Source organism: Carettochelys insculpta, chromosome 19 (assembly GCF_033958435.1).
Source record: "Carettochelys insculpta isolate YL-2023 chromosome 19, ASM3395843v1, whole genome shotgun sequence".
NCBI lineage: Eukaryota > Metazoa > Chordata > Testudines > Carettochelyidae > Carettochelys > Carettochelys insculpta.
Genome location: NC_134155.1, coordinates 6391828 through 6419301, shown reverse-complemented (window position 1 = coordinate 6419301; position 27474 = coordinate 6391828). Strand labels below are relative to the sequence as shown.

The window sequence follows — 27474 nt, the reverse complement described above, 5'->3', positions numbered from 1 at the left end:
TTGCACAGATTTTAAGCAACGTACATATATTCTGCACAAAAGAGAAGGCACAATCTAACAATTTCAACTCCAACAGGTAAGGAGACAGAGCAGGAGAGAGCAAGCTGACTGCACTCTAATTCTTAAAGAAGGCAAGTCCTGCTAGGTAAGCACCAAAGACACGGAAGAGGAAAAAAGCTCAGAGTGGAACTGAATAAGGTTCCTAAAAGCTGAAAGGTCTTTTCAAATGGATGGACAAACAGCTAGTAATACCAATAGGAGGAAAATATCAATTACTTCAAACCAGCGATCCCCATCAACGCGCAATAGAGACGTAACAATGCACTGGCTTTCACAACATGCTCTTCTTTCAGGCCGGAATACACAGATACATTTGGCTCCATGTCAGCATCTGCTTCTTCTACAATGTGCGTGCTGCGAACAGTGGGAAGGATTCCCATTAACTCCAGGAGCAGCTGCCTTCTCATTTGCCAAAGCACAGAGCTGACATTCTCCTTTTTCCTCTGTGTGAAGAGCAGAAAGAAGCAAGAGACAGTACTTCAAGGAAAAGAAATCCATCTGGTCATTTTATTACAAGGTACCTTGCAAGGATTGGACAAGCTCAGTGAAAATACAACGTGGCACATTACCAATCATTTAATTGGGCACAGAAAAAACTTCATTGTGATGTACTATTTCAACGCGGTACAGGCATTAAATAACTGCAACAAGCCAACGTATCACTTTCTACTCCTGTCAGATTGACAATAATGGACCTATGGTCTAAAATTGCCTGGGCTCTAAACTCTTACTGGATCTATGGTCCCACATTCCATATGGCTATCAGACAACTGAAACTCCCTAAGAAAGTAGAGAGGGACCACTAGATGGCGCTCGTCAGTGACCCTATTCCACAACTGGAAGACCCACAAGAGTTGTGTCCATTCATTCTCAGCTAGAGGAAGGTTTCCCATAAGTCAGGCCTTGCAGCAAAGTATAAAAATAGGGTCCCTGGAAACAAAACGCACATAAAATCCAAACTGTTGAACTTTACTTGTACCAATTCCCAAGGAATTCTCAGATTCTTACCTGTTGTCCATTTCGGATAAAAGTCCCAAACCATGTCCGAACTTTTGCATTCGTTCCCAGAAGTAATCCACTCACAAAACACACCAGGTCGCTCACTCCATCATCTGAAGTTTCGTTCTTTGTGTGATCCAGGGTCAAAGCCACCCCCAGACCTGGTAGATGGCACTCTTCCACCTAGAACATAGCCAAAGAAAGCCAGTCTCCATTTTGCACCTTATCCTTAATGGACCTTTAGAAAACAATTTGGATTCTCATGCCATTTGATAATGAACCAATCACAGGCTTACCACCATGCCTCGGATCCTCAAGGCCTGGGACGGGTTCATTTTACACAGGTGACGGAGCGCCTCTGTCCTGCGACGGCCTCCAAGGCTCTCCTCATCTTGACGTTCACCATTCTTAATCAAACCTCTACAAACTAAACATATGGTGGGGGTGGGGGTTTCTGAAAAGCCGTATGATGTTCTGGACAGACATTCTCACACACAGCTCTAAGGTGGTCACTATTTCCTGTATGGATTATGGTTGCACCTCGCAGCCCGAGTCGTGGACTATGGCATCAACATGCAAAGTGCCACACAGAATAAAAAGACAAGTCTTTGCCCCGAAGCACTTACTGTCTCAGTACAAATTTAGACATGAGCCAACTGACCCCAGGCTAATGATAATCAAAAATGCTGAATAAACTGGAGAACAGGACAATGCCATGCTGGAGTGCCATCTAGCAGCCACGAGGGAAATCGCCCACTTCTGGGCCGGGAGTCCTGCTTATTCAGTAAATGCAGAGAGTCCGAGGGAACGTCTACACTTACCAGGAGATCAACCAGATCAGGGTCAATTTCACATGCTGAGTTGGGACACATGAAATCAAACTACCTGGCCTTGACAATCAGCCCCTGCACTCCTCATTTTCGCAAGGAGTAAGGCAGGTTGACAGAAGAGTTTCTCCCTCACTCCCTCTGTGAGGATGGCCAAACAACAGATACATCTGTTCCAGCTATGCGATTGTCCTAGCCGGAACTGTGTCGAGGATCAACTTTCAGGTCTATCGTAGACCTGGCCAGAGATAAACAGGGTAAGCAGTCCTTCCAGGTCAGCTTGAGGCATATACTGAGTAGGTACAGGGGAGAAACTTGGCACTGCTCTTGTCCATGCTGGTTTGCATACACTGACAGAGACTCCAGGACTGCCAGATATTTAGAAATGCAGAGACAGGCAGAGCAGTGAGTTCCAAATTAGGCTTCCTTATGAGAAGCAGCAGCCACACCACTGAGAGTGAGCATTAAGGGAGGGAAAGTAGCAGGACAGGAATTCCCCCAGACAGACAGGTTTCCAAACTAATTTTTTCAAGTAAGTATTCCTGAGCTACTAGAAGGTAAAGTACTTGGAATGAACTTGAACCTGGAAGGAATTTTTAATGCTCAAGTTGTTACAAACTCCCAGAAACATATACGGTGAAGAGCAAAAATTACAGCCTACCTTCGTTAAAGCTATCAGGGACATTGGCCACTAGGAGACACAAGAACCAGGCTCCATTTTTCACATGGAGCAGAGCTTCAGCCACATCAACAATGGGTAACAGCGAAGGCAGTTCTGAATGGAAACAGGGGTTTAAAAGTCATGACGCTTTCTAACACAGTTTTAAGTGTCAAACTGCACTAGCATTAGGCTTTTAAGATTAATGTATGGTCCACTTATCCTTCAGAAGAGCTGGCCATTAATTTTAAATCAGTTAATAAGAGGATTGCAGAAATTAGGGTGGGCTTTTAAGTCTCAAACCCTCTATGAAATTAGAACGAGTTTAGTCAGAGTAAAAAACAGCCAATTTAAAAATAGCATTACTGAAAGCTTCACATACAGAATAGCGCACCTGCTTGTAAAATACAGAGAACATCTGCGGCTTCCTCCAAATAGACAGGACTCTCGAAGAGTTCAGATGACTTGAAGAAAAACTCACCATTTGACTCCAAAACCTAGAACAAGAAAAGCTGTTCATTAAGTTGTTGTGCAGGCTTAAGGTGACTAAATAGCTGTGGCAGATCTCGGACTGCAGCCGACAGGTGCCTGATGGAGGGGGTACATTTTGGGTGCTGGAGGAACCCCTTTTTGTTCCCCTTGTAAGTTCACAGAGGGTGCAATCCTGCAGGCTGGAAAGGCAGCTGGGACTCATCAGGAGTCAGCCAGCAACAGGCCATAATTAAAGCGCCTATGACCAGTTAAGGCCTCCAGGCTTCCTATAAAAGGATTTCCCCAGGCAGCAGGAGGGGAGGGGAGTGGTACCGAACTGAGCACAGTCAGGTACCCCAGCAACATCGCATGGGGTGAAAGACACCAGAGGGTAATGGTGGGTGAAGAGGCCCAGGGAAAGGTCGCTGCCCTGGGGCAGGGGCAAAACGCCCCACCAGCTCCCTCCTTCCCTAGGGTCCCTGGGCCTGAGTCTAGGGCATTGGGCAGGGCTGGACTCTCCCCACCACTTCCCCGGAGGGTAGACCAACTGGGGCAGAGCCTGAGCAGCTCAAAGCTGGTGGAGAGGAACCTGCTTCACCCCAAATTCAGACTGGCCTGTGATGAAAATAGCTTGGTAAAGGGAGACCCTTGCCCTTGGGAAGTCCCAGGGCAACGAAAGGGGTCTCTGAGGTACACAAGGAGCTGCCTGGAAAGGCAGAACACTTAAGGGGCAGTTGAGGGGTCCATCACATAGTATAGCTGCCCACTAAGTTCCCGTGGATCTGAACTCAACATATGGTATATGTTAAGAATGGCCGATAAAAGTGAATATTTTGTCACTATGCCAGTTCTGCTCTCACAAGTTTCTTAAGAGCCACACAGCTGCTCGTAATATTTGATCGTCCGACTGAAATTCTGTAGAACAAGAAGCCTCTGAATTTCTACACAGCAAACCAATTGAACCAACAGTTAGGTGGTCCTCAAACTGGTGCCTCACCTTTTGGGAGCAGCTCGTTAGTCTAAAAACTAGGAATGTGGTTAAAAACAACAACAACAGACATTTAGGGCACTAAAGAACCTCAAATGCCTGAAACTACATCCTAATAGTAATTATTTATCTCATTAAAAGACTAAGTTTTCTATTAACTCTCTATGCTTTCTGTTGAGTGTTCTTAATACATATACTGTAGATAGACACAAACTTTCCAGTATAAAATATTTCACTATAGTCTGGTAGCATAAAAGGCTATGATGTAATTAACCTGCTTGTAACATCAGTTACAGCACCGTCATCTACTGAATCCTGGATCAATCATGCTGTAATACTATAAAAGGTGTGTCCATTTTTATGGTAAAAAGAACTAACTTACAGGAGAAGAATGCTTATTATTTGCGAGGTTACAGACTAACATGGCTAATACCCCTCTGAGACTAGTTAAAGTACAGCTATAGAAACAATAATGCTTGCTACATATTAAGATTGAAAGTAGTTTTTCTAACTAAAGAACACAGTTGACTGACAGGTATACCCCTCTTAAGTTTTCAGGAGGAACAGTAAAATAAGAATTCAATATGAAGGGTCAAAGTGGTCCGGCAATGTTTGCACAACAGGTCAGAAGTAAAATTTCAGGAGTGCCTACTTCACTTAAGAATCTAACTCTCATTTTCAAATGGGACTTGGGCACTTTAGAGAATTGGGGCCTGCGGTATTAAGTGCCCAAGTCACTTATAAAGATGTGAGTTAGATGCTTCTGAAAATCTTATTCCTGGCCTCTGAGATCTAGAAACTGGATTCACACAAGGTTGAAATACCAGCAGAGGTTGTCTAAGCAGGAGTCCTAGTTCCTTTGACAATTTAGCACAGTTCATGATTTCTGGTTCATGGCAGCCTGCAATTAAGATAGTGAAGGCAGTCAAGGGCAGTACTCAGATGCAATAGCAAGGTCAGATGTGGCGTGCAATACCGACTGTTTTTTTGCCAGGTTCTCAACATTGCCATCTATCTGGGGTCCTCATCTCCACCAAGACCACGTTCACAATCACTAAGGAATAATAATTAAACAAAGACATTCACCTTATTCATTATGGCCAATAATTCACTGAGCACAAGACGAAGCCGACGAGGGGAATCACTGTGCTCAAACTCCAATGTCAGACCACGCTGAAGCTGCGACACCAAGATGCTTTCACCACTGCCTCCTCCAAGTTTATGTCTAACAGATAATTAAAAGGCAAAAAACCACAGCTGTTTAAAAAATAAGGCACAGAAGTCAGTAGCATGTCTGAATATTTGGCTCTGATTTGGTTCTTACACCAAGCTCAGCACCATGAACATTTGAGCACTTTAAATATTAAGCAAGAAAGACAGCAAAAATTCACACTTGTTTTGCTGATTCTATGAAAATCCTTGATAGTCTTCTTGGGTCAATAGAAGAATTATCATAAATTTCTACATGACAAACCCTCATCCACTCACAATACCCAGGCGCCTCTACGTCAGTGGTTCTCTCACTTTTATACTTGCGACCCCTTTCCACGCTGCAAGCCTCTGAGCAGGACCCTTTTATAAAATAAAAACCACTTTCCATATCTTTAACATTATCATCAATCCTAGAGGTGAAGCTGTGTTTGGGGTAGAAGCAGACAGCATGTGACCCCCTCCCAAATCATAACCTCCTGATCCCTCAGTGCCATGACCCATCACAGAATCTCTGCTCTATTCATGCCTCAAAAACACATAGCCAAAGACAACAAATACATCCTTATGGTTCCAAGGGGTGGCACCCACTTTGAAGAGCCCCCTATTTCCCATCCACCCTCAGAAGCCCTAACTTCTGACACTTATTCCTTCTGCTAAAATATGATTGGATAGGACTTCCATTTGGAGGGCATCAGTGCTCCTTGCCCAGCTTTGGAGGTGGGAGAAGAATGTTATGTTGGGGGGTGGGAGGGGAATCAATAAATTCCACCTCTTCCCCTGCATGATGCCCTATCGAGCCCAAGGTACTAGAAACTCACATGGGGCGTGACGCAGCATTTTAGGAGTACCATTTGACCATTGGAATAAGCCAACAACATTAGCTATTGCTATTACCTTCTGGAAAATAATGGCACCATTACAGGAAATACTCATACAAATTTCTAAACAATCCTATTCACATGAAAAGCATATACTTTTATCTACCTAAGCTGCTGCTCTTTATTTGCATCCTGCTCCAAGGCATGAAAATCCACAGACAACAAGGCAACAATTGAGTTGACAGCTTCCACTCCTGAAAGGAGCCGCAGGATAAGTTTTTTATCTTGAGCCCAGCTTTGGCTCTGGTCAGCTGGAGCACAAAGGGCCATTCGCACCAAGCAAGGCAACAAAAGCCTCAGCTCTGGATCACTCAGCGCCGCCAGACGCACAACATCCACCTTTTGCATCGCTTCAAATGCATAAGGGCTGACAAACTGAAGGCCAGAACATTCTGCCATTTTTATCACCAACCCTAAAAACAAAACAAAAAGATAATTATCAGCAAGAGGGGAAAAAAAGCAGAGGCCTCATTTGCATAGGCTGCATCACAACTTTTGAGAGCTCTGGGTAGGTAAATGTGGTCTAGCAATTAAAACAGAATTAGGAGTCAGAATTACTGATTGTGTTCCTGTCTGAGGGGTTTGAGCTAAGAGTTAAAAGAAGGAAGCTGTGTCAAGACTCCTGTCTTCTACTTGCACCTCGAGGAGGGGAGAAAAATTTAGTAACCAGTATTCCTGGATGCTAGCTTCAACTGTCACTAAAACCTCATAAGAAATTGAGTTTGTAAGTATCTCCAAGATGCTCTGCAATCCTGGGACACCAGCTCTCTAGAATGGGGCACATCTCTGAGCTCCAAAGCAGTGATTCACTTTAACTGAATGAATCTGAAAGAAGTGGCAGAGAGCACCTGCAAGCCGTCTAGGCAGCAACCTCAGCTCAAACCCCTAAAGGTTTGAGGAAGTAAAGGGCACTGGTAGCAGTGCTGCGGCAGGGGAAGGGACACGGGGCAATAACGGGCTGGGACAGTCCTGCAGGGGCTCTGGGGCAATGCTCGCAACCCTGAGCTGAAAGCAGAACTGAGGCACCTAGGCCTCAGCTCTGAACCATCCTCCTTCCAGAGGGGAGGCAGGACCAAGGCAGCCCGGCCATGGGGATTCTGACAGCCTTACCCCGCACACCCCCAATCCCAACGTGCGGTCCGTGGGGGGAGGGGGGCCCTCCTACAATGGTTCCCTCCTACGACAAGGACCCAGGCGTCCAAGCCCATGGGAGGCTCTAACATCCTCGCCCCTCCCCCACAATCAGAATCCAGGCGTCCAAGCCCTGGTGTGTGGGGGGGGTCGAACAGCCTCACCCCTCCTCCCAACCAAGCCTCGGAGGTTCGAAACTTTCACCGGGAAGCGGTGAAGAAAGTCCCTGACTCCAACTAACCCTGGCCTCGGCCCCTTCCCCGGAGTCCGCCGGCGGCTCCGCCCCGCCCACGCCGCCACTACCTTCTGGAGGGGACCGCAGCCGCCCGTCCCCTACTTATGACATCACACCCGTCTCTTCCAATTACGCTGTTCGCGTCACAGGCGCTCTGAGCAACGTTAGGACGTAGGAGGAGGAGTAACGGGCAGACGAAACCAGTGGCGGGGCTGAGGGGGGCGAATGGGCGGCACCGCTGGCAGGCGCTCCGGAAGTGGCGTCAGCCAATTGCTGCTGGGTCCGCAAAGGCTGTTGCCAGGGCAGTCGTTGGTGACGTCAACCGCAGCCGTTAGAGGCCTGGGGAAATGGCGTCTGACACATCATTGACACAGTGACGTAAAGCGCCGCCCTGCGTGTGACGTTTCAACGCGAACCCAACCCTGCTGTGAGGGGCGCGACTCCCCCAAGAGGTTGATCATGGTTTAGGCGGGGCGGGGAGAGGGCTCGACTGGATGTCCTCTTGAGGTCGTTTCAAGCCCTAAGACTTTGAACACCCCCCCCGTAGCCCCACTCTTAGCATGATGAGATCACTGCTCCTCACGCACACCTCAGATCCTTTTCCCCCCAAAACGTGAAAGAACGAAGTTGCCTGGGGCACAGTGGAAGCGAGGCGTTATCAACACAGCGGACATGGGCTAGGGCTTCCCGAGAGGGCTCTGAAAAGCCTACACCAGAACATTGACTTCATCCTCATCATCTTCACCAACCAGCACTGGGGGGGTCACTGCCATGTAGTGTCTGACGCCTTCCTCACAATTACCTTCCAGCTCTTGCTGTCCAGTGCGGTGGCTTAGTTTCTGTACACTAGCTCTGCCCCAATCTACTATATCATCTCCCCATTCTTTGGGGGGGGCGTGTCTTCCTCTGCTGGGCTGTGTCTACACTAGCTCCCCAGTTTGAAGGGAGCAGGGTAAACGGGGTTAGGAGATTATTAATGAACATGCAGCACTTCACTAAGCTAGTTCTTCCCCACGGCAACTTTGAAGTGCCAGCTTGCCCACAGGTGCTTTGAAGAATTTAAACTAAACAAGTATATAAACATGTTTCCTCATCACATCTTTTTAAAGTGTTCCTTGCAGTAATTTTATATTTGACACAATATTGGGGCTGGGGAGGGAAGCTGCATCCGCTGCTACCCTATTCCATGCCTCCAGTTCCAAATGATGTGGGAAGGGCAACCCATCAGTTCACAACTGTGCTGTTCTACTGTATAATTTGTCTATACTACATCTCACCCAAAGCCCTTTTAGTCATCTTCAGTCTAAGCAGTAATAGGATACAGTTCTTTCCTGCTGTATACTTAAGTATTTGAAATAAGGAGACACCACAAATCAAGGCTTCATGAATAATTTATTCCATTTGAATTTTTTTTAAAAGTATAAACTTTTTCATTTCCTCAATCACAATTTGTACAACTCAGTGTTTATGGCATTCGGCAGCAATAGTGTTTGTTCCTTATTTGATTTTATCTCATATTAAATAAGACGACTTGGACCATTAAATGTCACTGCTGAATGAGACCTTAAAAACCTCCCTTAAAGTGACCCAGCTGTTGAGATTTAAGAAAGTGACATGTCCAGTAATGATGCCACAATTTGCAGTTTAAATCCAATATCTGTTCAAGGTCCTCAAATCCAGTTTGCTTGGAAAACCTAAAGCTATATTAAAACTTCCTGAAAAAGTGACCCTGAGGATTGTTGTAGGTCCCAAATCCAGTTTTACTATAAATGAAGTTTCACTCCATTGAAAATAAAGAGTACACCCACAAATAAGATTTCTAAATATGATCTGAATCCTTCAATTAAGATGAAAATAATTAATTCTTCACCTTAGAATGTGTGTCAAGATAGTCTGTCATACAATTTCACTTGAATTGAGAAACTGAGTTCTCAAAGAAAGCCCAGACCAAACCACTGTTTCATATAAAATTACATGGATAATATTAACAGACCGCTATATGCTATCCCATAGACTGTTTTGCTGCAAATTAAATGGTGCAGTAGAATTTAAAAAAAAACCTTTCATCTATTAAATTTGAATGTTTTTAAATAATGCAACATAATGATAGTACAGTATTAACAAATAGTGCTTGATTAAAAACATCTGCAAATCTTGGTAGCAACATATGAAGTTAAGCCACCATAGAAAGTAAATATGTAGATAAAAAGAACAGAGCAATCTGTGCCATACTGACAGCTGAGTAAGACTACAGCTGAGGATTTTAGTGATAACTTCAAATTTTTCCCATGTCAGAGTGTTAGATTTAAAAATTACACCTATTTTAAAATGTAAAGATTTTATCTAAGTATGCTTGGTGGCCTACTGGCCAAACAATAGGGTGTACAAAAATCTAATTCACGCAGTGTTAAGTCAAATCCAGATGACTGAATGGCTTGCATAAAGAAAGCATGGTTAATTTGCAGTGGGGGGTGGGTTTGGCCTGGCTGGAAAGATACCATATGTAGCTGTAATTTGAAATCCAAAATACGTGATAGCATTTTGTGGAAGTTCACCCACTAAACACAGAACTGCACAGACTAACACTAGGAACGAGCATTTTGAGAAGTTGCTGCCCACATTGTCCATGATCTGGATAAACTCCCCTATTAAGCTTGCACCTTTTGATCAATTCTGCTGTAAACTGGCTGTGACAATACAATTGTTCCCAATAATTAGTCATGTTTAATTTTAAGAGTGGAAGGCTTAATCATTACAAAGAAGTTTGATTCATAAGGTGAGAGAGACTAACTTACTTAGAAATAAGCCAAATATGGCAGTTAGCTCCTTGGTGCTGGAAGTTTTGATATGTACATTTCTGGCCATGGATGCCACCAAAAAGATTCAATCTCCCAGAACAAATGCTTTCTTTAAAAACTGCCACTTGAAAAGGGGCCTTCTGATCTCTTCTACTGGTTAATTTAGCCTTGTATGTTTCTGACTGCATCTGAAAAACTTCTACCAGCAGTTTGATGATAGAGCGGGGGAATGTCAGAATACATTTATTTAAACTATGAACTAGACCTCAGCAGTCAGGCAGCTGGCTCACTTATGAATACAAGTCACGGTCAGATTCTGAACAGCCTACTTCCAACAAGTTCCAAGCTAAAGAGGTTGTGTTAAGACAGATTTTGAAAATCAGCCATCTGGCAACACTGAGCTTAAAAAAAAATGGATACAAAGCTCTGAAAATTACGGACTTAGGAGCATCTTCTCCCTCAAAAGTCTCAGCTGCTTTGAAAAGAAAAAACTCCTATTAAAAATATGCTAGGTCAATATGTGGTATGTTTAAGCATAATCAAGAAAAACTGATGCACAAACCCAGTTTAACTTTAATATCAAAAAAGGTTGAAATCTGATTGTAGTACTGTTATTTTGAAGAAATGATTGAAAAAAAAAACCTGTCACCAATTGTACATGTTCTTTATACAACATAAGACTGCTAATATATATTAGCAAAGAGGTTATGTTTGTTCACATGAAGTGATCTCAGGCAAATATTTTGTATTTACAAAACATGATTTTCAGTAAGATAGCCAATTTAGTTTTGTAAATACAAGTGATTTTTTTTTTTTTGTTTTTGTAGAGAATTAGCAGTGGGTGGGATTTTAAAACTGGCTCCCTAAAGACTTTATAGGAAGGGTGGATTGTTCAAAGTTGTCCAGTGTTGATTGACAAGGGCACTGCAGGAGTACATTTTCAGTCTGGCAGTCAGGCAAATAAAGGAAGGAATTGCTCATGAGCACCCGTAGGGGCCATTTCAGAGCATTACAGATTTGGCATGGCAAGTCAAGGAAGGATTTGTTAGGCAAGGGGAAAATGGTGATTGTAGGAGAAAGCAGTAAACGAAAGTCCCGTGACTCCCGAATCCCTTCCTTACGGAGGCTTGGCACGTGCCCTGGCTGGAATCTGGAGGGGAAAGTCCACATGCTGGTGGCCTGAGACCTTCCCAACAATGCCAAAAATATAGATTAAAAAGGAAAGAAAAATGCTTCTTTCATTAGTGAAATCAAATCTGAATACCAGAATTCACTGAAAATCTATATACACCACATTTTAGTCAAGCACACACCAATCTTAAAGTCAAGATTGACTGGTTTTGCATTTGTAAAATGGCTAGAGCTGGGCAAAATTTCAGCCTACAGGATTCCTTGAGGGTAATTTCATTATGGTTTTCTCTATTTAAAATGTTCCATCTGACGTATGACGAGCACAAGCCTTATGGAACACGATATAAATCCCATTATGACAATATTCCTGGTTACTTACACTGGGTAAAAGATAGTCTTGTAATAACAAACCTTTCCACGTTAAATGGAAAAAGTGTGAAAAACTGGCCACAGCCCTGAACCATAATACAAAGTTAAATTGAAGAGTTTACTCATTTTATTCTCACTACAAGTTAAACCACCTACAGTATCACTTATATATTGCCATTATGTTACTCTGTAAAGGTGTGATATAAAATGCTGTAAGACCCGGTACCTTTTCAATTTATATAAACACAGTGAACTTCATTACTGTACATGTACTCTGCAACTACAGCTTAGCTGTAAATCCCCCACACACAATGGTATGGACATTAACCCCTCTATCCCCATTAAACTGTACATCAAGACAATACAAATTTACTGTCCCCACCCACCCCCTTACAAAAAAATAATACTCTAAAAGCAACCTACTGCAACTTTTAATTAAGACGATTACATATATTTTAGACCAATTGCTTTAAAGCAAGAAGGCAGTATAAACCTTCTAGGAAAATTTTTATAAAAGAGGTTAAGAAATATAAGACAATTTATACATTTAAAAACTTACAATAAATAAGAGATGCAGGCATTTTCTGAATACTAGGTACTATTATCTGATACAAGAACATCTTGATGTTCTGAAGCCATAGGTTGAAACCTATTGTTCCTCGTGTCTCTTCTCGTCTCCATGCTTTTAATATTAATTAAAACATGACTGGGTACTATGGCTCATTACTTTTCACAAATACTGTGACTGGGAAAAAGGGTTAACTTTGCCACTAAAATGTTATAATACATTTTGACTGATCAATCATCACTCTAAAAAAAGAGTCCTGTAGAGTCAATGAAACAAAGACAGCAGGACTATGTGCCCTTCAGAAGTCACAATAATATTTGTTGGAAGTAACAAGAATTATACCCCATCACACATAACTTGAACGGAGAAGAAATACAACTTAGTCCTGCAGTGAAATATCCCTTTTCCTTGTTCTTTTCTTACAAAGTTCAGATGAAGATCACAGCATATTCATGATAAAGTTATACAACTGATTCAGCACCACAAAATGAACTGGGAGACAGGACCGTCTGTCCTGGGTTGCGGGATCACAGGTTAGCCAGGAGAGTGCATTGTACTGTTCCAAAACAAACCTGTAAAGCAGAGACTTCCATCAAGCTATACATTTCTGATTACAGTAAATTTTCAGAAAGCATTTTATACGATTTTACAATAAACCAACTTCTCTAAATGCTAAACAATTATGCTGTTAGAGCAGGGGTCAGCAACTCCCAGCACTAGTTCCAAGAATGGCACATGAGCCACTTTTCATTGGAATGTGAGACAGGAGCTCAGTCTCACCTCTCCTCCCTCATGCAGCCAGGAGCTTGCTCAAAGCCACACCTTCTGTCAATTAAACAAAAGACCAGCTAATGCTGCCACTTAAATGGTAAAGCTCTGCATCTTAAATTTATTTACTAATGAAGATGTTGTAAGTAGAATTATAAGTGACTTTAAAAAATATCACTCGCACTTGGACCGTACATAAAGGTCAAAGTGTTAAATTTCGGCATTCTGCCTTGGAAACGTTGCTGACAGATGTTGAACTAGCCAACCTTGTAAAAAAGCTAGCCTGTGGAGTCACTGTTCTCAAAGTGAGCCAACAATGCTAAGCCTAATATTTTTGTCTGCATGGAAAACAATACCGCTACCCAAGTGTTCATATCATTAGGTTTAAAAGAAATCCAACAAAACTAGTTTAATAGTTTATCTTCTACCGATGTCTACATCTGTGAGATACGTGATCTCTGCTCTGAGCTCTTCCTACACCTGCAGCACCTCCAAGCCCCTTACCTAACTGTTTTCTTGGTAGCCCTCTTCCATTTGTGAATGGATCTACTTCCACTGGTTCCCTTATGCTGCCACTCCCACCCTGTTTTGTTGCATCCAACATTCAGCCACTTTCCATTAAAATCTCACCACTGCTAATTAGCCTACGTGCAACATACTAAAGTCGTGCCATTTTTTAAAAAAAGGGCTACTGCACAATTAAACTTTCAGCCACTCAGAGCACTGAATCCGATTTGTGTTGTCCTCCATGACGTATGCCCAGCATTCAATCAATAATGAATGCACCTTACTGCAAAGAGCCAGGGTGACATGATGCAAAGAATTGTGTTTATGCAAAACTAGAAGTGTTTCGTTTTTAGCTAAGTAAGAAAGCATCAATACCTGAGAACATCAGAAGTTTGATTAGAGTCAAGTGGGTGGGAGTGTTTACTGTGGAGTAGCTCGTCTGATTGCACTGAAGGCACATGGAGGTGCAAAGAGGCCTAAAGAGAGAACAGGCATGTTATCAAACACCACTGCATTAAAGTACAAAATGAACATCTCTCTTCCTTTACAATATATCCCCACCCTGAAATTACTTTTAACATTTGACACAAAGCCAGAGAATGCTTTAATGTTATACCCTGAGCTTGAACAGGAACCCACAGAACCTTCAAATATTCTGATCTACTTAAAATAAAAAAGGGACTGAAAATAAAAACTTAGCAGTGTTGCATTATCCACTTGCAACAAGGAAGAATTCTGTCCAGGATTTCTAGGGATATCTTGCCCAGATACTGCATTACCGTTGCTGCCAATAAAAGTACCAAGATCTCTAAAAATCCTAGCTAACCGCAGGAGTAGTACATATACATGATGTGAGAAACTCTTCTAAATAGAGGGGCAACATCTATCTAGGGTCAGTCTCCACTTACACTGTTTCTTGAGGAAGACCAAAACAAAAATTTAACCTTGTACAGAGATAGGGACAAGGCATAAAACCCTGCATTTTCCAAAAATCAATCAGATTGGGGGGGAGGAGGAGATAGAGCGATCTAGTGCAACTTTTTTTTATTATTGTTTCCAAATATGAGGTAGAGGCAAATTTGAGTGTTTAAACTAGAAGTCCAGACTAGAAGTGCTAGCAAGACACAGTAACTGCAGTTATTAACAGTAAACAACGCTGCAGGTGGTGCAAGAGGAGGAAAATCTTGTGGAAAAAAAAAAGATGTGAAAAGGTTGTTCAGAAGAGAACACTTCTGGACCTTACCTTTCCTGTTAACATTAAAAAGTTTTTTTTGGGTAGAATGTGAACAAAGATTTTTGACTCAAAAAGACAAACTTGCCTGGTTTCTAGGAAAACAAAACTGCATGTCTCTTGAAACAAACCTAAAATTACTGTACTCATTTGCTTTAAAAAGAGTTTAGAAGTCTAAATGTCGCTCTTCACATCATACTTTACACATTTATCTCTAAATGCCCACTGAATGTTCAACTGCTGATAGTACAGTACCTTAAGAAACAGGGGACATTGATTTTGTGCTTGAGGACATGCTGACCAAAACCATTCAGGCAATGGACCCGCTTTGGCAGTTGACACAAAGTAACCAAGGGCCAATGGCTGTTGAAGAATATTTGTTACTTCATCATGAGATTCTGTTGAAAGCAATCTATCCGTACCTTGACCCTGTGAACGGCAGGTAAATGTTGACAAATATCAGGAAGAAGCACAGTTACTGCCAGAATGGAACATTAGTTAGCTAATAAATCAGCTACTGTCCAAATTTTTGGATCAAACTGGATTGACTATGATGAAAGGCAAGAGGTCATAAAGCCTTGGTATTATACAGATGAAATCCTGATCTGAGAAACTTAAATTGGTAAACTGGTATTTACTTTGTAATACTTACCTTGCCCATTTCCCCTCCATGGGGGTAATGGGATCCTGGTGAATGTACAGGGGATCCAGTAGGGGATGCAGGAAGAATATTAATGATATCAGGATCAAGGTCCTCTCCAGTGTCTAGTAAATCAAAGATACCCATTCCATCTGCTCCATCTTGAAAAAAAATGAACAAACAACTTCTATATCTCCATACACATATAAACAGGAACAGATCTTGCTTGGAAGTCAATGAGTCAGTAGATTTGTGTTCAGTAACCTTACTCCCAACATACTCCCATTATTTTATATGCAAACAATCACTAACCATTGTTTGTATTGAAGGCAAGATCCAAATTTTCAGTGGTATAGGTTGACGACGCGACTTGCACAGAAGCAGACGTAGGGAACACAAGAATATGAGTGCATGATGTGTCCTGGGGAGTATTCAGCTGAGATGTCTGCATATTCAAAGTGGTGCTACGTCCAAATACAGAACCCGTTGATACAGAATCTTTGAAGACACAGAAAAAAAATATGTATTTTCCTTGAACTTCATACTTTTAAGAGAAACAAGCACCGTAGCACAAAAAAGGAGCAGTTTTACAAATACCTGGCATAATAACAAAAGACCCTTGTGGTTCCATTGCCACCAAGCAAGCACTGAGAATGCTGGGAGAATCTGCAGCAGATATACCACACATCCTACACATATCTTTTAGTCTTTTGCTGAGGGACTGGAGGTTTCGGCGACTCAGCAGACAGCTCCAATCTAAGAATATTAAATCATATTATTTTATCTACCAAGAAAATATTTTTGAGCTTTGTTCACAGAATAGAAAAGAGGAGATGGTCAACTTAATTAATTTGCATTATTACTTTTTGTTTATACTAATCTTCAAAGCTGTTCAGCAGTAAATTTATGAAAGTATTGTCAAAGATTTAGTTACATTTGTTTCAGTGGCTGGGAAAGCTCATTATACTGTTCACCTTTGTGAATTAAATAAAAGTCGAAGCTTTTCCACCAAGTAACAGCTCTAGTACCTTTTAATTCTCCATGACCTATCCTTCCTAAACGGCCTATTACCACTCTCCATGGCAATGAGCTCATCTGCACAAGACCCAGACACCATTCCCAGAGTTTCTGGAGACCAAGTCTACGGGCAGATCCTTTTTTCCTACGAGCCCTAGGATCAGGGTTGGGAGAGGAGAAAGAAAAAGAACAAAAAACAGTAAATGAAAGATTTCTACTCACATTTGGAATTAAAATTTTTTAGAAATACAAATGAATAATAATATTCAAACTAACACTATGTATCAGCAGACACGGGAATGGTGGTGTTCAGCCACAAGGAGTTTTTTTTTGGGAGGAGGTATAATCCTATAACGTTAGGCAACACTTACCTACTGAACGATGTAAATATGAAACATCAATACCGTATATAGTTTATTTATTTGATCAGTCATCTACTACTGATAATCAAAGCGAAAGAAAGCTTTGATCTTGCTTTCCTATATGATCAGCCTTCAATATGCATGCCAGTTTAAAAAAAAAAAAATCAATCAAAAACCCCCATGAAATGCTTCCAGAAATTTAGTTCCACAACAATACCCAAATAATACAGTTTATACTCAGCTGCTTGAGTTTGTTTTGCTAGGCTGTGGCTCCACAAAATTAATTGGACACATACAGACAGCACCACTGTGCTAGAAGAAATTTGAAGTTTTGGATATAGTCAAGCTACAGGTGCTGAGTGCACTTTGCTTTGCTTCTTACCTGTTTGGTACATCAATATTAATTATGCAAGTTTCTAGAAGTTCTCCATAGAGGTCTGTGCACGACGCAAGAAGCCATCTTTGATCATGAGATAAACAATAGCCCACAAAAAGCACATTATATTTCTGTCCAGCCTCTCCAAAAGTTTCTCCTAACTCTGTTTGCTTGTCCTTTACAGGAGCCAGTATAAAAGGGGGCGTGTAGAGTCGTATACACTCGGGTCTCTGTAAGAAATGCAACAGAAAATTTAAGTACGAAAGGACAGCTAATCATTAAGAACTAGGGTTCTTTAATCATTGAAATGAACCATTTACCTACAAAAAGAAATACAAGCTATGGAAATATACATGCAGTTCTGCCATTGACTTGATCTTTTGGTAAATATTTAGGGACTAATCTTCATAGAGCCCTTCAACTCTGCAGATATCCCCATCCACAGATAAAAAGCGGGTATCTGCAGCTCGTTTCTGCTGATATGGATGCATATGCACATACAAATTTTCTAGCTAGAACCCTGAAAATCCACAGATATCCACAGCTTGTTTTTGAGCATACAGATAGCTCTAAATCTTTAGCACTTTTCAGAACCTCAAGATACTCACATCAGGGCTTTTAAGGGCAGTTTCCATTGCTAAACCTGGACCAAAACCAGTCAAAGTTTTCACATTGGTTGAAGTTGGAAGTGGTCTCCGACATTGTGTAAATGCTGAAAATGCCAGAGATTTTAAATGTTGGGTGTAGATTTGCCTATCTTCATGTTTCACAGGTTGTAAGAGGTACTGACACGGAACAATCTATGAATGGAATTGAAAAATAAAATTACCAGTGAGTAATTACCAGTGAGTAATAATTTCAGTGCAAATTAGTCTTCTCCTTAGATTTTAAGAGATCTTTGGCTATTGCTTGTAAAATTACTTTTCGTAATCTGGCCTCTCGAGTTATATACAATTTTCTGGCCAGTCCTATGCAATTTTCTGGCTATCCTCTCTATATTTGGTTCTAGGATGTGAGGCCCTTTTGAACAGTCATCTCAATGGATGACTCAGACCAGGAGAATAAGCACCTTCACAATAAAAACCTCTCTCCACCTGTAAGCCTCCCAGTGCTTAAGGTCTTTTATCACTGCTAACTTCTGAAGTCCAGAGTGCTGAATAATACTGACAGTCCATGGCAGGGGGGAAGGGTTGGTTACTAATGACAGGACATTTCAAGTGCATCTCTCCCTATTACCATTAGCTGAGTGGAGCAAGAGCTCCATCTGTCTCATGCCAGACAGAAGGTTAAGGAGCCTGTTACAGGATTAACTTTTGATCGGTACTGTTGTAAGCTTCTGAACTGCTCTTGATAATTTTTGAGGCTACTTCTCACAACTTAAAAACAGACCAATCATACTGAATCCAAAGAAAACAAAAAACTTTAATGCTGAGGAAAATACTAGTTTCTCAAAACCCATCCGAAACAAAAAGAAATTTTCCCCTTTAAAGTCCACCCCTCAACCCCCCATGTATATGTTAACTTACCTGCACGGAAACTGTACTCCTGATGTTAGGTGGAAGAATCTGAACCATCTCCAGAAAGCAACGAAGAAGTCCAAGGGTCCACACGTTGGAGGAGTTGTTCTGCTCATCTTTCTTTTCATACGTGAAAGGATCAATTATATAAACTACAATTGCAGGTGGATAGGAGACAGCATGGGAATCGCCGTCTGTAGGGACTCCAACTTTATCACGATCCATAGTGCTGGAAGTTAATTTGAAACCAATTGCTAAAATATTCTTTGGTTTTTATGAAGTGTAGCAAATTGCCCAGTATGTATTACATTAAAAATGGAATTTGATGGCACCTTCTGACTAAGCGAAAAGAATTTTTTGACTTTACTAAGACCTTGCCTCCTCTACGTGGTGGACTGATGTGGCAGCAATCAATCCACTGACCAGTAATATATCATGCCTAACGCAGAATGCTAAAAATCGATCCGTGACCTCACTCCCGTCAACAACGGTACCCCACCAAGTCAAGAAGAGTAGCCAGCACTGACTACTGCATACAAAATGCTGTGGTAGGTATGTCGATTTCAGCTATGCTATTTGCATTTCTGACATACACTGACAGTGCAGCTAAGTGTATACAAGGCATAAGACATGAGGAATGAATCTACTGCATCATCTTTAATGATTTCAGTTTAGTGCACAAACTCATCAGCTTGCCAGTGTCTGTAACTATTCTTTTGTTATTTATCCCTGCAGTTTACCGCGCTCCATTACATGCAGTTCACCCTGCTCCATTTTCATCAGAAAATTTGCCCCGTGGCTTCAACTGGTAGCAGAAGCCAGATATCAATCATTTCCCAATAAAAGCTATCATTACAACTTTGAAACCAAAATCAGACTTCATTCTACAAAACAAGTTTCTTTATTCTCTACTACTATTTTCCTTCTTGAATATATAAGAACCTGCTTATTAATTTGGTTGAAAGTAAACTTTGTGAACAGATGTAGGGAACAGGGATTACTATTTCTTGAACACCAGCAGCTATTCAAATTCCTTACTTTTTTTTTTTTTTTTTTAAAAAGAGTTGGGGCCCAATCTTAATAAATGGGTCCCAAACCTTCAGAGCGTTAGAGATGTAGTTCAGGCCAATCTTTATAAAATACTGGCATCTAAAAAACAAATTTTCATCTAACTCATGTCATCTCAAAATTTTGATGTGAAGATAAGGAAAAGCTTAAACTAAAAACAGAACATTGTCATCAGTTGTGTAGGCTGATTTTTTTCTCCTTTTTAGTGAGAAGTAATGCACATTATGAGAAGCACAACACATTACCTTTCAGAGACTTCTGGGTGTGGTTGTGGAGGGACAGAGGAAGTTTCCCCAGATATCCCAGCTACCTGAAGAGCTGGCTGTTGCTGCTGTCCCCCTGTCTGTCCATTCGGAACTGTTGTAGCCTGTGTAGGTAGAGAGGCACTAGCACTGTTCATGCTGCCAAAAGGTGGAAATGAAGAAGGCTTGTTTGTTGATATTCCACTGCCTATGTTTGTGGAAGATGAAGGAGTGGTGGTGGTCAAAGTAGAATTGGTTGTAGTAGCTGCAGAAGAGATGGCACTGTTTGAGGTTACCGTCACGGAACAGCTAGTAACAGCTGCAGTACTGGACGATGGAGTGTTGGAATTTCCAGTGTTACCTGCCAGTGATTGAGTAGATGCAGACTGACTCGCGGGGGAAACTAGATTTGGCTGAGAAAGTAAAGAATTGTCTAATGGCTGAGAAGCAAGATAAGGACCTAAAACAGAAACAGAAGTAAATTTAAAAGTTGGAATTTAATTTTTTCAGTCTGATATAAAAAGACCAATGAAGAAAATTTCCTAATTTTAGTGTTCATTTTTTCATTGCATTTTACGCAATGCAAATTAGAACAGTGACTGTTTTCAGATTCATTTTCACTCCATTCAGTCCTTTTTCAAAAAGATAATTCACTAAGATTTTGGGGACTAATACAGAGCTTTGGTCGCAGCTCTGTTACAAATGAGCTGACAGCTGAGCAGCAAGTCAAAATCAGTTACCGTACAAATGGCCAGCAGGATTTATTATGAAGTAGTCTGACAGAGTGTGCTACATATGACTTCTTATCTTTAAATTCTATAATATTAATTTAAAAAACAGTATCAGATGAAACAAGAAAAGCTAAAAAAAATGCGGTACCAAGGTCATATCTGCAAACTTGAGCGTAGAGCTTGAGTTTGGAAAATGCTTCACTATTGGCATTAGCTGCCTGAGAGAACCAGTCTGTGACCGATTTTTCAGAAAGTTTCTTTGAAGCAGTGGATCCAACTCTCATGATGCCATCAGAGAGCAGTTTACAGATAGGTCTATGCTGGCCAAGTCTGCAAGCCTAAAAAAGTCAAAAGACAATAAAAATGAGACAGTAATGAGTTCAGGCTTTCAACATTCCTGCATTTGATACATGGAATTCACCACAAAGAGAAACCTTGATGTTTGCTTTTCTCTCTCTTTTTTTTTTTTTTTTTTTTTTTTTTTTTATAACGTTGAAGAACATACCCCTTCAACTTGGTTATCAAACTGAAAAACTGCTTTATAATTCTAGAAAGCTAAGTGGTTGTGCAATGTGCATATCCTGATATTTGGTTATCATAAAGTTTACCAAAGCACTGGGGGAGCGGGGAGGGGCGGACAGGCTATATCATGCCTAATTTTGTATCTTAAACCACAGGTCAAAAGAATACAATTATTTAATTGCAATGAATTAATATTTGGTATTTATTTAAAAACAGTAATACATAGTTTAACCACTTGATGGCATTGATAAATTAAAAAAAAAAACTGCTTGGAAAAAAAAAGCTATATCCAAACCAATACAGATGAGCATGAGAATGTGCCTTTATCTTCCAAATATTTAACATCCATTTTAGAGGCCTCCGAGAGATGCTGCTCTGTGCAAGAGTTTCAATGTAATTTGAGACCCAAGTTTGACAAGTGAGTATAGAATACTATTCTTTACATAACCCATTATACTGTTGTCCTTCACATATCATACCTCATATACTGCAGTCAGATCCCTAAAAAAGCTTTTTGCTCCATTCAACAAGGCCTCATTCTCAGGACACACAACAACGTAAGCGATGTCTCTTTGCGATCCGTAAGGCTCCAACATCAGCCTCTCCCAGTATGGCAAGGCAAACGGAGACAGCACCAGAAAATCATAATCATATCCCAGCAAAAACGTTGGAATTGGCAGTGGTTCTGGTGACTCATCGGTTCCTAGATAAAGATGGAATTTTCCAATACATTAACAACAAAAAACAGGAATCTAGCAGAATCAAGGTCTCTTTGCCTTTATAAGCATTTGTTACTATATAAAAGTCAGTAAGTATCTAACCCTGTACCTGAGTCAGCAATTTTTATGGCTACCTCCTGGATCCACCAGAAAAAGATTCTGTTTTTGTTATGGGGTTCAGGGGTCCCCAAGCGCTGCACCCCGTTCACCGGCAGGAGTAACTCTCACTCAGCAGGAGAGCAGCGGGTTTATTAGCTGACAGGACACAGCATCTTACAGAAGAGTCAGTACAACAGGCAGAGACAGCCAGTTCAATCCATGCTGGGAAGAGGAGGCCCCAAGGGGCCCCCCGAGCTGGTGCCTCGTCCCCTTCTTTGTCTCTCTCTCAGCCCAGAGTAACTGCTTTCCAACTCCCAGTTCCAATTCAAACCCCTCAGGCTCCCCCTCCCCCTCTGTCTGCAGTCCAAGAGGTGTCACCTGGGTTACCCTCAGAGCAGGAGCCCCACACCCTCTGTGAGCCAGACACGCATCTCCCACTACAACACAGTATTATTATTATTAAGTATTTGTATTACTGTCAGGGTGGATTAAACAGTGATTTTTTTAAAAAGAAACAAAGTGGATTTTTTATAATTTAAACACATTTTCCTTTTTAAAAAGGCTTATTTAAATTAAATTTATCACAAACTATGTTAAGACCTTTAATTTGCCATAATTGAAAATAAAGCTATGAAGCAGTACTTGTATGTAGTTACAGTCAAAGCCACTGAACTGATGGTTACTGACTAAACACCTGGGCCATGTCTACACTAGCCCCTTCCTTTTAGAAGAGGCATGGTAATGAGTGAGTTGGACAGATGCTAATGAGGCCCTCATTAGCATAATGATGTCTGTACACGATTCAAAAGCGCTGGTTTGAAAGTGCTGCTTTCTAATTGCGTGCCACCCGTGTAGACCGGGGCATTTCGAAAGGACACGCTGTACTTCCAAAGCCCCTGCTTCCTACTTGGTTTTAGGAAGAGGCGGCTTTCGAAGTCTGGGTGGTCCTTTCGAAAGGCCCCCACCTACACAGGCAGTACGCGACTTGAAAGCAGCATTTTCAAACCACACATGGCTGCCACTATGCTAATGAGGCACTGTGTATTCATGGCAGTGCCTCATTAGCATCTGTCCAACTCGCTCACTACCATGCCCCTTCCAAAAGGGAGGGGCTAGTGTAGACATAGCCCTGGAGTATTTTGAAGTGCTAATCAAGGCAGAGGGAATATTTTCATGGATTTGTTTTATTCAATGTTTACTTTGATGACTAGTTCATTCAGAAGTTAACAAACTGACTGGGATCAGGGGGAGCGCAAGAAAGTTGTTTTCTTCTTCCGATCTATGAATAAGAATTACAGGAGAGTGGAGACTGAACTCTAAAATTTTGGAAGAACAGCGTGACCAGAAACAAATCAGTTCAACTGCAGACCACACGTCCTTTGTTTAATAAATCAGTTTTAAATGCAAAACCTGTTTTGGACAACATTTTTTTGTTCTTAAGTACACCGCACACTTACAGCAGTTTTAACTAATAATGGCACAATGCTGGCTTTGCGCATCTCTAATACTTTCAATTTCTCTCCAAATACAGCTTGACAAATCAAAAAGTACAAAGAAAACCTAGTAAACATGAATCCAGCCACCATTTTCTAACATAACAAGGGATGTAAAAATCTCATTTAAACATTAAGTTTAACCAGTTAACCCATCAAATGGGGTTGGTGGTGGTGGTCAAGAGACACTGCTCCGGGAAGGCTGGAGTGTGTGTCTCACCCCTTCCCCTGCTCCTTTTCCCCTCCACCCCCAGACAATGGGCCCTGTAGGGCTGGAGCAGCCCCCTGCCTACAATAGCCCTCATCAGTTAATTGTAACTGGTAAGCCTCATCTGTTTAGGATGAGGTTTACTGGTTAGTCAGTTAATCATTAACATCCTAATCTTAGTAGATATTTATTTTTTTTTTAGACACACACACACACTTTTATATCATATCATATATATATATATATATATATATATATACATATAGAGAGAGAGAGAGAGAGAGATTGATTGAATGAATGTCTGGTCCGGTCCTCTCTGGGCAGGCAACATCTGTGGCTATACGAGGATTGTAAGTTAGTATGTTTTAATGGTTACCACCCAATGACAATCAACTTTTCTTTATGAAAGTACACATGCAAACCAATATTAAAAATCAGTGACTTCAGAGGTTCCTGCCTGCCACTTGAAATCATAATTTAAATTGGTAATGTAAATCACTTATTTTAAATCAATCCACCCTAATTATGATATTGAATAGAGAGGACCTTCTCAGGAGCAGTCTTCCATTTAGCAAAGCATTGTAGAAGTCATTAAAAGCAGTCCCAACCTCAGTTTATAATCTAATTAGGAAATGATAAAACAATGGTGTATGTATCAGACTGGCTGAAAGAGGGAAGGCGATGCAAAGCATGTTAGATATGTGCATGGCTAGTTATGTTTTTGTCATTTGTTTACAATTTATTATAAATATCAGAAGTCAGTTGATAAAAAGGCCATTCCTCTTTCTTGTTAGTGAATCTAGAGCTGTATGAATGATGTATCACAATAATGTAACACTCATCTTTGCACATATGATTTCAAAGTGAAGCTGTTCTGTGCATTTGTAATAAATACAACAGGCCTATTTCTGAACTTCTGTCCATAACACTAGCATCAATAACATCCAGTGGGTTAAAAAGAAAGCACAAAATTATATTACACATTAAAGTTTCTTAACCACAACTGTTTATTCCAACTCCAATCCCACTGCTTTACATAACTTCAGATAATTCTTCACTCAAAACATTACAAGTAAAACTGAGCGAATTCAAATATATTATTTTAAAACCATTGCATGTATATTAGAAATGTAAATATTTTCTGTGTATTATAAAGAAAATAATACCTCTAAACCAGGGGTGGCCAACCATTTAGGAATGAAGAACCACAGGTAGCGTGCAAAGAGCCACATTTATTTTTTATCAATCTATATATCGATCTAGCTGTAGCTACAATATATATCTATGGATAGATCAACAAACATGTAATACCTGGCTCAATGCCCTCCCCCTCCCCAAGAGCCAGGCATGCCTAGTCCCCAGCTCTAACCCAAGCCACCCTCCCCTCGTCAGTCCCCCTCCCTCTCCCACAGAGCCAGGCACTCTCAGCTCCCCCATGCTCTAATCAATGCCCTCACCTTCCCCCAGGCACCCTCACTCCCTCCCATTGCTCGAACTCAATGTTGGTGACTCACTGGAGCCACCGCTACCAACCTGCACTTCTCCCACCAAATGCTGGGGCGCGTGAGCAGTGCAGCAGACAGTGCTCAGGAGCTGCATTTAATGGCTCAAAGAGCCACATGTGCCCCAAGAGCTGTGGGCTAGCCACCCCTGCTCAAAACCAATGGTTCTTGCTATTTTAAATGAACCTATAAAATTAGTTTACCATAAGAGCCTCGGCCAGCCATTTTGTGAAACTGCTGCCATGTGAGGGGGCCCTGCACACCCCAAGATCGGACTATTCGCTTTTTCTGAATAGCATCCTGAAGAACCGGCTGGAGTGACAGAAGCATGCGAAGGATGTCCTGTGAACACTGCATGCTCACATCCACAACTGAAAAAGAACAAAAAAAGAAACTCACAGCTTAAACAGACATTAGAGTTGCAAAAAATTTAAAGTCTCCTAAGCTAGATGTAGAATCACAGAACAATAGAGCTGGAAGAGACCTAAAAAAGCCATCAAGTCCAGCCCCCTGCCCTAGGCAGGGCCAAACTCATGTATTTCAGGATTTAAGCAAAAGGTCAATTTCTTGAAACATATATCCTGTTCATGAAGGCCACATTACTATTATCTTCAAGGTTTTATCATACGTTGTTTTGTTTTGATTGCACATTGTGTACAACAGTCCCTTCCTTGCAAACTTTAGCTCTCCATCTTTTACCTTTCTCTGAACTCTAACAATTGAGTTATAGGCATGTTTTAATTTTATAGTTTTCAAAATTTCAGTTATTTTCCTTTCTTACCAATGTTTAAAAAAAAATCACCACCACCACTGCCTGGTGGAAATCCTATGAACAGTATTCACTATTTAGGAAACATTTGTCAAACTCACCAGCTGTCTCTGATATTTTAATAAGCTTACTTTCAAAGTTAAAAAATGGATGCTTAAAACTAGGATTAAAATTCTGTGGTCCCTTTTTTTAATGAAGCATTTGTCCCCCACCCTTTAATCAGTATCTGACAAAAGAACATATGCCTCAGTACTACTCTGTGCTTCAAAAATAGTGTGTGTACAGAAGGAATTCCCAAACGTGAACCATCAGTGGTCAAAGAGCACCAGCTAGTGGTGTGTAGAAAGTTGGCTGTTTCCCTCCTTGCTAGGTATTTTAAACTGCATTCATTATTGCCAGAATGCCACTTTTCTATGTGGAAAAACTGCTGTACTACTGATGAGATTATTAGCAGGAGGAGAAATTTGACTACCAATGTGAGAAGGGGTCCCTAAGGGTGCTAAAAGGAGAAAGTAAAGTTAAATTTTCCTTGGCTCTGATGATAGGACAAGATGCAATGGGCTTAAATTGTAGGATGTGAGGTTTAGGTTGGACATTATTTTTATTTAAAAAAAAAAAAACAACAAAACCCACCACCACCACGAGAAATTATGGAAACTTCAACATTGGCGATATTTAAGAGCAGGTTTGACAAACATCTGTAGGGGTGACCTAGATGGTGTTGAGTCCTCTCATGAGTGCAGGGGACTCTGGACCTGCTGACCTCTGTAGGTCCCTTCAAGTTCTAGTATTCCATGATTCTATGGGACAGCAGATTAACATGAGATCTCCTCTAGGAAAAAAGCTTCATGAACTTTGTGGTCTATATTACATAAAAGCAGTATTATATTTTAAGAAAATGCATGTTTCACAGATACTAAGTTTACGACCAAATTTTCCACATTGTTAGTATCAAGAAGCATGAAAGAAGAAAGCAGGCTGCAGAAATGATAGCAGCACCACATATCACAAATCTTGCTATTGCCCTACGACCACACACAAATTAGGATGTGTGAGTCAGTTGAAACAAAGCCTAGCATTCATCAAATTCTGTAGGTCAAAAGTAGAAAGCCGTGTATCCTACCATATGCAAGTTATTCAAATTTCAAGCTGCACAGAAAGTGAACAAAAATGTATTTGGGAAACCAAAGTACAGGACTTAAATGTTCAAAATAGGCAGAAATGTTTTGATACTGTAATCTGTAAATGTAATCGTGCCACTACAGAAGAATGGGGGAACAACAACAAAAAAAAATAAAAAAAAATAAAGAGGTTTTTGGTTTGTTTGTTTTTTTTAAAATCACTGAAGATGGAAATGCATTTTTTTTAAATAAGGACA

The 27474-nt window shown here is 41.0% G+C and overlaps 2 protein-coding genes across 5 annotated transcripts in view; both read right to left on the bottom strand.

The window, feature by feature from the left end:
* Nucleotides 1–7544, bottom strand: part of INTS2 (integrator complex subunit 2) — a 29192-nt gene extending 21648 nt beyond the window's left edge. For all 3 annotated transcript variants that reach the window (XM_075013839.1, XM_075013840.1, XM_075013842.1), the window contains exons 1-8: nt 7466–7544; nt 6200–6506; nt 5090–5228; nt 2939–3041; nt 2548–2661; nt 1356–1486; nt 1069–1242; nt 277–503 (exon numbers count right to left, since the gene is read on the bottom strand). In XM_075013839.1, the coding sequence (XP_074869940.1) occupies nt 277–503; nt 1069–1242; nt 1356–1486; nt 2548–2661; nt 2939–3041; nt 5090–5228; nt 6200–6492 (1181 nt within the window). In that variant the 5' untranslated portion in view covers nt 6493–6506; nt 7466–7544. The remainder of the gene's footprint in view (nt 1–276; nt 504–1068; nt 1243–1355; nt 1487–2547; nt 2662–2938; nt 3042–5089; nt 5229–6199; nt 6507–7465) is intronic.
* A 1288-nt stretch (nt 7545–8832) lies between these two features.
* The window catches only part of MED13 (mediator complex subunit 13), an 86879-nt gene continuing 68237 nt past the window's right edge, over nt 8833–27474 (bottom strand). The window contains exons 17-31 of one of the 2 annotated variants that reach the window (XM_075013445.1): nt 25531–25698; nt 21786–22009; nt 20933–21122; nt 20415–20513; nt 20057–20318; nt 18753–18972; nt 17835–18026; nt 17233–17456; nt 16500–16642; nt 16069–16227; nt 15784–15969; nt 15484–15632; nt 15087–15260; nt 13976–14076; nt 8833–12897 (exon numbers count right to left, since the gene is read on the bottom strand). In XM_075013445.1, the coding sequence (XP_074869546.1) occupies nt 12765–12897; nt 13976–14076; nt 15087–15260; nt 15484–15632; nt 15784–15969; nt 16069–16227; nt 16500–16642; nt 17233–17456; nt 17835–18026; nt 18753–18972; nt 20057–20318; nt 20415–20513; nt 20933–21122; nt 21786–22009; nt 25531–25698 (2624 nt within the window). In that variant the 3' untranslated portion in view covers nt 8833–12764. Of the gene's footprint in view, nt 12898–13975; nt 14077–15086; nt 15261–15483; nt 15633–15783; nt 15970–16068; nt 16228–16499; nt 16643–17232; nt 17457–17834; nt 18027–18752; nt 18973–20056; nt 20514–20932; nt 21123–21785; nt 22010–25530; nt 25699–27474 lie in introns of both variants that reach the window. The other variant, XM_075013444.1, reaches the window with a different exon arrangement.